This window comes from Hypomesus nipponensis, chromosome 4 (assembly GCF_054491055.1).
Source record: "Hypomesus nipponensis isolate SF chromosome 4, ASM5449105v1, whole genome shotgun sequence".
Classification (NCBI taxonomy): Eukaryota; Metazoa; Chordata; class Actinopteri; order Osmeriformes; family Osmeridae; genus Hypomesus; species Hypomesus nipponensis.
Window position 1 is genome coordinate 10348701 of NC_140364.1, and position 11402 is coordinate 10360102.

Here is an 11402-nt window from a genome sequence, read left to right on the forward strand (position 1 = left end):
CTTTGCTGCTTTAAGTAGGCTGGCCTAAGTAGGCTAGGATGCTTTTTTTATAGATCATAGTTTTAATTACCAGTTAGCCAGACAGGAAGTATCAGTGTTGGGCCTGCTACTTTTGATCCAAGTGATGGAATACTAAAGTCAGTGTATTGGCTGGTGATAGGCAATCTCAGTCCCTGCCAACCACATTTGTCTTGGATTGCATGGGGACTGCCATGTCGAGAATATAACTGTTGCACCACCAGGTGGCAGATTATGTCAACTACATGTTTTGAAGATGCACTTTTTTTCAGGGAAAACATTTAAAACTGTCTCCTCTCCTATATTGACTCCTCTAATTCAACAACCAATGATTCCACATTACGTTTCAGTCTCAGAGAAAAGGAATTTAGTTTGACTCAAAATTATGTTCAAATACAATTTCGAAAAATGAAAGGATAGTATGTGTGGAGATAATGCCACATCCAAAACTTTAATGACAAGCATTCATTTTGACCAAAAGATTATATTAAGTACTACTACCTGTAAGAAAATAACTTTTTTTAAAGCATACACACAAAAAAAACAACGTCCAAACAGTAACATCAGCCCATTTCTATCTACCGGTAATCAAAGCAATGCTGTCACTATAGCTGGAGTGTGCTCATGGATCTGGCAGTTTGGTCTGAGTCCCAGCGCTGGAAGTCCCAGCCCAGGAACCAGCCTGAGAAGGTGGGGGGCTCGTGGCCCTGTTTGACTGTCACCACGGAGGTCCGCTTGTCCCGGCCCCCTGGGTCTGTCTCAATGTATGCCTTGGCTGTTAGGAGCAAACAAACTCTTAGTGATGCAACAAAGGGCAGTAAACAACATCAATGAAACATCCTGCATGAGATGACATAGGACACTCTGCTTTAACCTGCCATCCCCAATCAGGCCCTGAGCATCTAAAAGTATGTGTGATTGACGGTCTGTGAATGGAAAGCTGTCTCGGGGTCTGAAAGAGCAAACATCAGGGGGGACCTCAAACACACCCCTAATCTTAAGATCAAGTGTTCTCACCGCATTTGACTGATTCCGTCTTCTCCACCTCGTTGGCATCCTTGCCTATCCAGACAAACACCTGAGACAATACACACACATATAAAGATGGTGTTAATGGGCTGGCCCCCTCCCCATGCCCTGGAACTATGGTGCTGGAGCCTGGGATCAATCCACCCCACCCCCACCTCCTCCATGCCCCCCGACCCCCAACCTGCTCCCAGGTGTCCAGCAGCATGACATCATCCTCAGCCAGGTCCTCCTGGGTGAAGTCTCCCGGAACTTCTTCAATCTGCATCACCACAAATACGGATTGTGCATGAATAGACATTCAGAGGTTTACCACAGTTGTGCAGCACAGTGGCATGGCCTTGACTATGCTTCAGCCAGGACCAACAATTTAGCTTTTAATTTAGAATTCCGTAAATAAAAATCTTGAGCATTCTATATTAAATCAATGGATACGATTCATGTTTCCTGCAAAGCTCTGTGGGGATGCTGGTCAGAACAACAAGCTACTCACAATAAACCTGCCTGTCTTGTTGGAGCAGGCAAACAGGCGGGGGGGTGGATAGTCCTTATTCTCCAGTTGAGTGGAGGTCTGGTAATCCGACTTTCCCCCCAAAGCGGTCCAAAACTCATCTACAACACACAGACAGGCGGTCAAAGGTCAAGCAGTCTGGGGGTCATTCATTAAAGTGGCCTTTGTTGTTCTTGTAAACATGTGTATCTGTGTATCCAAGTTCTTCCGTTTGGTTTACCTGGTTCCTTTCCTTCCATGATGCGCTTGGTTTTACAGTTCAACTCCTCGCTCATGAACTTTGCCCCCCGCTCCTCCTCCTCGCTGGCCCCCTTGCCCACCCACACATACCCCTGCCCCTGCGGCAGCTTCAGCAGGTAGGCATCGTTGGAATTCAGGCTGCTAGTCTGGGCCTCAACCTGGAACAAAGCACATGAGAAGCCCGTCAAAGTACCACTGAAGAACCTCTGCCCCATCAGTCATCCATCACTAACAGCAAGAAGGCTCATCCCAAACAGGGTGTGTTTCCTGTGTGTGCTCTTGTGTGTGTGCTGTTGTGTGAGTGTGTGTGCTTTTGTGTGTGTTTGTGCTTATTCATGAGAGTATGGTGCGAGTAGTGAGAGCATGGTCCTCACCTCAGAGATGCGTGTGATCGTGCCCAGGTTCCGGCGCACCTGGAAGAGGCGTGTGAGGGGCACGGAGGCCTGCCCCCCCTTCCTGGACGTACCACTCTTGTAAACGATGAGGGGCTTGGCTTTGAACAGGCTCAGCAGGTGGGCAGGCTCCTTACCCTGGGAGACCCGTACCTGAGGTCCAATCGACAGATAGAGCACAGACATGAGAGATTGGAGGCATGGACATGACAGGACTGCCAGCGAGAAAGTAATGCTGTCAATTGCCACTAGGTGGCAGAAAAACCACCAATGAGGAAAAGGTGGGTGGGTTGATTTTTACTGAGAGAGACTCTGGCTCTGCCGTCCTAAATTCTTCCGCTCAATTTTGATTTTGCTTCTGAACTCGGTCTGGTCTTTCAGTACTTAGGTCAGATTTTGCAGGTTAATTTTTAACCGGCCAATCAGCGAACAGAGGGAGTGGCTGAGAACGATGACGTTGATGTCGTGCGCTAGTTTGTGTTGTAGTTCCGTAAGGGCGGCGGAGAAAGATGCGAGCGAAGCCATTCGGTCCGTTGTGGCAACGCTGCCGAATATCCAACAGCTAAAGCAGGAGCAAGAACAAGTTTTGCTGAGTTTTGTTGGTGGCCATGAAGGTGTGGCCCTCCTCCCCACGGTTCGGCAAAAAAGTTTGATTTTCCAGCTAAGGCAGCTAGCTCTGTTACAGTAGTGGTGAAGGAATTGGCTAAGACGAACGATAGCGATTGGTTATGGCAGATCAGAGTGGCAGATCCAATAGTTTTAAACTTCAACAGAGTACCCGCCTACTAGGAAGTCAACGCTTGTCAATGGAGCGAGGCCAGACTCTCTGTACAAATGAAATGTAGGCTATGAGTCTGGTAGGACCAAGTGTCACGCATTGAGAGTGACAGTCACTCATTTCGGTCTTTAGTCACGCCCTCCCGCCACACATTGTATTTCTCACGCAGATTTTTTTTTTTAATAAAATATTTAATATGCCGCAGCACACAAACAAAATTCCTCTGGCCGCCCCACTCTCACTATGGAATCGGCAGTCAAGCGCGTCTCCCCTGGAGTTCTTAGTTGAGCCTGCCACTTATCAGCCAATTAAAAAAAAGAAAGGGTCTATACAATAGCCAATCGGAAAATAGCACCATTGTATCTGGGTAAGATTCAATGCAACAACCAATGGGAAAAAAGCATATCCTGTAATTTTTCGTAATTCTGCTACGTCGTCCGAAAGTTTTATTCACCGACAAAGCAAACCGCTGGAGCTCGAGCATCACTTTGAGCACAGTCATGATCTCCTGTTTTAATGTTACAACAAATTCACAACTTGTTTCACACAAACAATGACAACTTGACTGCTGTTGAAAAATGTTTCCCAGATAATTTGCATCAGTTTTTCACGAGTCTCTTATAATAATGTCATATTTTATTATTGTATCCTGGCCATGGATGCATTAATCATTGCTGCCTTTCAAAGATGTCAGGTAAAAAGCAATTGATTATATTAATTTTGACCCCCTGATGGGGGGGGGGGGGGGGGGGGAGTCACTCTTGCCTGTCTTCAAAGCTTGAGAGCCCTGTCAATAGTTGTTGAAGATAAAGAGGATGTGGTCTGAAAGTTTCTGCACTAACGAACCACAAAACCTGACACTGTTCCACCTCTCTTAAAGAAAGAAACAGTTATATGACTGTTAAATCAGTTGACAACCTAAAGGAAAAGCAGAAATGTCCTTGCTTGTCATAAATGCAAATAAGCAAAATATATTTACTTAACAAATGTTTTTTTTTTACTTTACACACGCAGAAGACCTACAGATCCAAGTTAAGTGTTGAGTGCTCTTGTGTTGACTTTAGATTTACCTGGACGGCGTTTCCGCCCAGAGAGCGATCCAGCTCTACGGTCAAAAAGGCAGAGGCTGTAAGCTCATCCTGAGTGCTGGATGCCCCCTGCCTGCAAACAGCACGGAGATGCAAACACAATCAGCGGCTTCTCAGAAATCAGGAAGTTTGGGTTTATCATTTAACGAGACACAAAGTGAAACGCTTTACAAAGGTCACCGTTATCATCACTACTGTCGATTTACGAGTCTCACCAAGTGTAAATGATCTGTCCTCTTTTATACGTGTATAAGATGATGTAAGAGTCCCCGCCGTAGAACTGTCCGTATGTCTTTGGTTCAACGGGAACTCTACCACTGCTCTCCACTCTCCAGATCTGAAATCCAAGCGATGTTTTGAGGAACTGTTTGAAATACTGTTAAAGTCTCATGATTGCATCCCATTATGAAACACCCCAGCAATGTTACTTTAACCTAAATGAAATGACATCATCATTTCATTACAGACTGTTTCAGGAATTGTAAATTGGCTGATCACCTGTGTGTCTCCTGAACCGTCATCCACCATATTGTACTGGGCTGCCATGAGCTGAGACTCATGAAGTTTGGATGCATCAAACTTCACCTGCTGGATCCTGGCGATTCTCTCTGTGACATAGACCTTACCGAAGCCCTCGCTCTGGTTCCTGTCCTTCCAGCCTTGGAAGAACTGCTTGAAGATGGGGGTCTCACCACCTTCCGGAAGAACCTGGATCTGTGGAGGGGTTACATATAAGTCACAAAGAGATTAGATGAAACGTAGTTACTTAGAAGCCTGGAGCCTCGTTCAGATTCATACCAGGAAGTGTAGCAAATCTACTGAAATTAATGTTGTAGGGTGACAAAAAAAAGCAATTATCTGTCAAAGGACTGAGTTTGACTTCAGTTTGATCTTTAAAGCCTTGTCCTTTGCTCGATAACATGCCACGAGCGACGGTAAGCAGACAAGAAGGTCCTTGGTGAGCCAACTGATGATGAATGGCAGTGTGTGAGAACCTGAGTGTTGGGCGGGTAGCCCATCTGCTTGATGAATCCCTCAGCAGTCTTCATGGCTTCCTTCCTCTCGTTGGGGTTGGCGTTGCGCCCTAGTGCGAGGCGAGGGTGGGATGGTCATGCAGTGGAGGAACCGGGCAAAAGGAGAATGGTGAATGCACAGTACTACGAGCAAGCATGAAGAACAACAAGATCCTCTCCACAATACTGGGGCCCTAAGGGAGTATCCCTGAACATACAATGCTTTACATTAGATGTGCAGGTAAACTGATACTATTTATTAAAATAAATGTTGGCGATGCACTAGACACAAAGAGCGTTTTGTCAATGTCACAAGAAACATTAGATGCCCAATTTGGGTGTGTGCAGATGCATTTGGTAAAAGTTAAACATCGCAAATGTACCTTTCCATACAAATATCCGGTTATTTTTGCCGTGGTCCAGGATGAAGCACTCTTCAGACAGCAGGTGGCTCTGGAGGAAGGGGTTTTCCTCGGACACCAGGGACACCTGCATGGACCCGGATTCATCGGAAACCTGGGATGAAACAGTCAGAGTCAAATCTCGCATCATCTTATTCATGGCTTCTTCCATGTGTTGTTTTTTCTATGAGTCTGTGGGCTGCTCTATACCATGAAGAGTTTGGCCATTTTCCTGTTGGACATGTCTGCTACCGCATCGTCATTGTCGTCTCCCTCAGGTATCTCTGGCTTCTTTCCAAGAACCTGAACAATCACACAGAAACCAAACTGGTACATTTATAGTGATTTACCTTATGATTTATGCTGACTATTGCACATTGTTAGATCTACTATAACTCATTCGTTTTATTACGACTAAAGAAGGAGAGTTGGGGTCATGTGAACTCTGACTGGGCTACAGAGGTTATGCAAACTTATAGAAGACCTGTTCACAGCTGACACTGTTACACTATGAAAACATACTGAGTGGTTTTCTTACACAGCAGTCAAGACACAACATGATTCACAATACAGTAATTACAGATTAATTACATTTTCCTTTCAAGTTTCAACCACCACTGTGATGGCACACTGTGTGAAAGCAGTGTGTCTATACGTGTGTGTGTGTGTGATGTAAGTGTCACCTGAGTGAGCTCAGAAGGTTCGCTCCCCTCTTCCACCACCACCACTTTTGCCCGTCCATTCCTCTCGTTGTCGCGGATGCCAACCGCCACCTGGGTCGCCTTCACACGCTCAAACTTGTTACACATAGATCCACACCACTGGTAGATCACCTGTTGACATGCAGGGGAAAAATCCTTTGTCAATATACAATAGTCTTCAGAGACACATAAACCCACCTTGTGTAAACATTAGAGTTTGAACAAACAGTCAGGATATATTTCGTATCAGTAGGATTTGTGCATCTTGGTACAATGGCTGTCAGTCTAACGTGTGGTGTCTGTCAAGGGTGGGGCCTTGGCAGGGAGAGGGGTTCTTACAGCGCCAAGGTCAATGATAAAGCAGTCTCCCTTGTTAAAACTGGACCAATCGAGAGGGACCTCGGTCGCCCTGACAACACGGCGGCCCTTGATGTGGAAGAGTCTCTGGGCAGTGAGGTCGTTGGTGACCACATGCTGAAACCCTGACGCCATTCCTCCCACCTAGGGAAACACACACAGCTGTTTTTCCTCTCTTCTGCCTTGCCTTTCCACTCCACACACACCAGGTACTTGTTCCATCCCATGAGTCACATCTCATCCTTGGCCAAGCATAATCTTAAACCTTTCGTGGAAACTGGTTGTTCAATAAACTGTTTGTGCAATATTGGCTTGAGTCCTAGGTGCTTATCTCAAGTCTCTTCAGTTGTACATGGAATTTAAAGGACTTGAACAGAATTAAGTCAAATCTTGAAATGACCAATAGGACTGTGCAGTACTTTGTAAGTGATGCCCCCCTTGAAGTAGCTAGTGAAGGCCGTTGACTCCACCCCCTGAAGCTCGCGGTACTGGACGGGCTTTCCTCCCAGGAAGTCATCCAGCTGGACAGTAAAGATGGCTGCCGCTGTACTCTCATCCTGAGTACATTCCTTCCCTGTGTGAACACAGACAAGACGGATTCTGGTCAGGCTGTCGGGACAAAGCCAGACCTTGCACCACAGACTTTGGTGATGTTATCAGATTATTTAGACAACTGTATATAAAACCGTGCTGCATTATAAACTACTTTCAATACATTCTACAAGGCACTTTAATCAGTCATTGATTGGGAACACTCTTCTGCTCGCTTGACTCCTTAATGGGTTGCTGAAGATATGCACAGATAATGCCTTGGGTTGACAAGTGGTCCAAAAGAACAGTACAGAAACAACACAGTAGTGGGTCAGGAAGTGGAAGCATTTGGAGGTAATGGGATAATATAGCTTTATAGCAATTCAAACCATTAGCCGTACATAATAGCAGTCCACATGCAGGTCTAATGTTAAGTGATACATAAAGCACGTTTCCGGGAGACAGGAAGACTAGTCAAGACAACATCTGAGTGATATTGACATACATAGGTAAGAGAGAACAAGAGTGAGAGAGAGAGATAGAGAGTGAGATAGTAGGAGGTAATTTCTATGAATGCAGGAAGCTTGTGTGGCAACAGAAAGCCATACAACATTTTACAGCTGTACTTTCACAACACTGCAACCCATAATTAGACACCGCAAGGATCTGAAAAGGAGAAGTGACTAATAAAAGACGTGATCACTTTTAGATGTCTATGACGAATAATCATGCTCCAATTAAGTACATTGAGAACACAGATTTTACTATAAAGTTGTTCTGTTTATAGCCTACCCTAAAAGATAATAAAGCTATATTTGAATCTCAGACCTCAACCTTTACTATCTTAAAAAAGAGTCTTCTTTTTGTGCTTGAGAAAACGTTTGCCACCTAGTTGCAAATGTGCTAGATTTGTGTCTCTGTGAACTCAAAGACCACAATCGAGAAATGTCATACAAAAAGTGTCAATGGCTGCACTTCTGTAGACCCTGCACTTGCCAGGAAGAAATGAGAGATACTGTAGGATGTTCAGCAACTATGTTCTTCCTTCCTGCCCTCATGCACAAGAAGCTAATGACAGACAATATACAGTATACATATATGATAGATAGATGACTAAGTTCTCTCTAACTCACCTAACCAGTAGTGCAGATCATAGAAGCAGGTGTCCTTCTGCTTGACTGTATGGAGAATCACATAGGCATCCCCAATGTAGAAATTCCCATGCAGATGATCTGGTACAGGCGCCATATCTATATGCTCAATCCTCCATACCTGTAGGCCAGCAGATTTGCCTGCCTTGTCAAACTCTTTGTGGTGGAGCACCATGTCTGTTACCTGGCTCAGGTGGACAGGATGGATGTGGATCCCAAGAATGGTGTGAGGAGAGCGGTGTGAGGAGAGCGAGGTGAGGGAGAAGGAACACAGCGCTTGTCTGTTCCTGTGGAAGACTGAGTCAATAGTCTCAGTGTGCAAAGCTGTTTTGCTTCAGATGAGTTTGGGTGGGTGTGTCTAGATGTGGCCAAAGTACACATACACACACCCGCACACTTGTTCACACTTAAACATTGCTGTTCTTGTTCACCATTTTCCAGACAATGTCGCATCACAAATTCTAAGTTATATTTACAAGAACAAGAAACAATTCCACAAGTTCTTTGTTTAGCTACACAAATCATAAGCTTACAATGTTTCCTTATTTGAATTCTCAGTGAATCTTATAGCATGTTAGCCTCTTCAGTGGAAATAAACAAGCTTTACATAAGAAACTTGATCTTCTGCTGCACTTTCTGTATGCAAAACGTGTACTTTGCTTTGGACAAAAATGTCTTCTTTACAACTATGTAGAATTACTAGTCATACATGTTTGGAATTCCCCAGGCCACTGAGTCAAGTACATTGATAAAGGTAGACTATTTTTGGTCTATTTCCAGATATTAATAATATTGAATGAATGTATTTTAAAGTTTCCCTTGAAGTCAAGGCTTTCTTTATTCATCTAAGAGGTCAACTTACATCATAATTTGATTTAATAAGGCTAGTTAGGTTACTCTTGAATTGGGGTTTGGTCATTTTATCTTGTAATTAAAGATAAGAAAACAGGAAGTGTGATGGTTGTCATGGTTGAAGGAGACACCAGTATTATTTCACCTCCAAAAATAGATGACTTATGCTGTTTTGAACTTCTCTATACTAATGGGCCTGAGTCTTGAGAACCTAGAACCCGTTCGCGTAGTTAGATAGGATGTCATAGGGATTATGCCAAACATCTCAGTTATGACACAACAATTCCCAATAACCCAAGATTGAATTGAATATGATTTCCTTCAGGGGTGTAGCTAGTGTTTCATGGTAGGTGAATTATGTATGCTGATGAGTATGATATTTGTTTTCTGTAGCTCATGCTATCACTAATGCACCATATACTAACTGAACCTGAATCTGGAGTCCAAACTGTTGTATTAGCTTTTCTGGCATATCACAATCGATAGACAATTCTACAGACACGCACCAGCATTACACATCACATGATTGAATGAATGCTTGATCGGGTCAGAGAATCTAGCTCTTTCAAACTATCATAGTTGCAATACAGTGGCATCCTCACCTAATCAGAAAGTCAAAACAACCTGGATTTATTTTATAGGTTTGCTTCATAGGTTTAATAGCAAAAATGATTTCTGGTGGACTGGACATTTGGGAACACTATTCCACAGTCCCTGCCTCAGTGGATTAAAGCTGGTCTAGGAAGCGTTCCAGGGTGTACTCCTCCCTGGCTGCCAACACGTTGTTGTCCACCCCCAGCCAGGTGACTCTGGCACCCTGCTCTCGCTCCAGCTGGCTCTCCATCCTCAGCTTCTCCCGCGAGTCGCTCAGCCTCCCCGGCAGAAGCGACGGGGAGGCTACAGGATCCTGCTCCTCACACCGGTCCCCAGGGCCGTCCCCGTCCCAGACAGCGTTGAGATTCTCTCCATCATCCAGGCCAAAGGAAGGTAGTGGAGGGGAACAAGCCGCTGGGTGCAAGGTCAGGGGCGTGGAAAGTGGGGTCATTTTGGAGAGAAGAGCCCAGTCTGACAGGGTGAGGGGTCTCTGAGGCGAGTCCTGGCTGGCCTTGGACGGGCCTGGGCCTGTGGGGGACGGAGGTGAGCGTCCATCCTCTGAGGCCATATAGTAGAGCATCTCTGAAAGGACGGGGTAGCTCGGAGCATCGGCATAGCTGTCCCATAGCCTCAGGAGTCGTGCCCCTTCCTCCCTTTCCCCCTCCACTGGTGTGGACAGTATGTACTCCAGGTCATCAATTGGGTTGGTCGTGGTCCGATGTGATTGGCTGTCTGCAACAGAGGGGAAGTTGGAAGGTGTTGGGTCATACTGCTCATGCCTTCCTTCAGGTCCGGTTGGTCGTGCATCTGGACAGCCGTCGGTGCCTGCAGTTCTCTCCTCTGCTTCTCTCATTGCTTCTCTTCGACGCTTGCGCTGGGCTCTTCTCCGCTGTCTTTCTGCCACCTTCTCTAATTGTATCTTTGCCAACAATATTCTGTACTTCGTCATAAAGTTGGGGCTACACGGAAGCTTCACCACACTCTTTTTCCTCTTCTTCTTTTGTGGTGAACGCGGGACATCTTGTGGGACAGAAGGAGCCAGGATCAGGGTGGGATCCGGGACACCATCCACCTCCGGATTGTCAGAAATAGTGAGTGGCTCCTGGTTTGAATCCCCTGCAAAGTTGGGGGTGGGTGGGGGTCATGGGTCAGTACAACCGATACAACATACATAACACCATGATAAAGCTATCCGTTACATATGGTGTGGATGCTGATCTTTGTGGTGTGCAAAGTTCACCTCACCAGCAGAATTGCTCACTTACCATTTTCTGTATGCCAAGTAAGGGGATGGTCCCTTTCCAAACTGGGCTGAAAGCTCATAATTACCCATGTACAACTGACCTTCAGCCATCCAAGGAAATGAAATGCTATGCCAAAATGTTCTACATCCAGCTATTTATACTTTGTACTGATTGTGATGTCATAAATGATATTTATGACGATCTAATTGTTGCTTCAAAGTATCTCTATGGCAACTTTCTATGAATGAGGATAGTGAGCAATTGTACATATTGATCGAGACCAATTCATCAGATGGTGCGTGATAGGTATGCTGAGCATTTGAAGTGATAAAATCATCAGAATGCAAATTAAGAGGTTGCAGGTTGAAATCCTTCCCGGTATGTTGCGTGGATGATTGTCTGGTAAATTAAGTATTTATTTATTTACTTCTTGTTAGACAAGGACAAGGTTTTCCACGTCTGGCTAAGTGTCATTGGTGGGTTTTTGCAAACCAGAAGAGTGTTG

General features: G+C 45.1%; 2 protein-coding genes across 2 annotated transcripts; both read right to left on the reverse strand.

Annotated features, from left to right (window-relative positions):
* Positions 1-375: 375 nt before the first annotated feature.
* scin (scinderin) lies at positions 376-8516 on the reverse strand. Its single transcript, XM_084696355.1, has 16 exons — positions 8190-8516; positions 6945-7099; positions 6508-6669; positions 6151-6300; positions 5678-5770; positions 5450-5582; positions 5049-5137; positions 4552-4767; positions 4269-4390; positions 4036-4126; positions 2170-2340; positions 1776-1953; positions 1538-1656; positions 1229-1306; positions 1036-1096; positions 376-793 (listed from the first exon to the last, which is right to left on the reverse strand). Exons 1-16 carry the CDS (start codon positions 8380-8382, stop codon positions 624-626), a joined length of 2181 nt encoding a protein of 726 aa, XP_084552481.1. The 5' UTR covers positions 8383-8516; the 3' UTR covers positions 376-623.
* A 1224-nt stretch (positions 8517-9740) lies between these two features.
* LOC146295472 (uncharacterized) lies at positions 9741-11086 on the reverse strand. The gene is made up of 2 exons (XM_084696736.1): positions 10919-11086; positions 9741-10769 (listed from the first exon to the last, which is right to left on the reverse strand). Exons 1-2 carry the CDS (start codon positions 10974-10976, stop codon positions 9787-9789), a joined length of 1041 nt encoding a protein of 346 aa, XP_084552862.1. The 5' UTR covers positions 10977-11086; the 3' UTR covers positions 9741-9786.
* Between the last annotated feature and the right edge of the window lie 316 nt (positions 11087-11402).

What these genes read in the sequence shown, in the direction of transcription:
- LOC146295472 (XM_084696736.1), bottom strand. Translation starts at nt 10,976, where the DNA reads ATGAGCTTTCAGCCCAGTTTGGAAAGGGACCATCCCCTTACTTGGCAT. An exon ending in TACTTGGCATACAGAAAATG is followed by an intron (nt 10,770 to 10,918) that starts GTAAGTGAGCAA and finishes CCAACTTTGCAG; the next exon opens with GGGATTCAAACCAGGAGCCA.
- scin (XM_084696355.1), bottom strand. Translation starts at nt 8,382, where the DNA reads ATGGTGCTCCACCACAAAGAGTTTGACAAGGCAGGCAAATCTGCTGGC. An exon ending in AACCTTCTGAGCTCACTCAG is followed by an intron (nt 5,771 to 6,150) that starts GTGACACTTACA and finishes GTGATTGTTCAG; the next exon opens with GTTCTTGGAAAGAAGCCAGA. An exon ending in CCGGATATTTGTATGGAAAG is followed by an intron (nt 5,138 to 5,449) that starts GTACATTTGCGA and finishes GCCTCGCACTAG; the next exon opens with GGCGCAACGCCAACCCCAAC.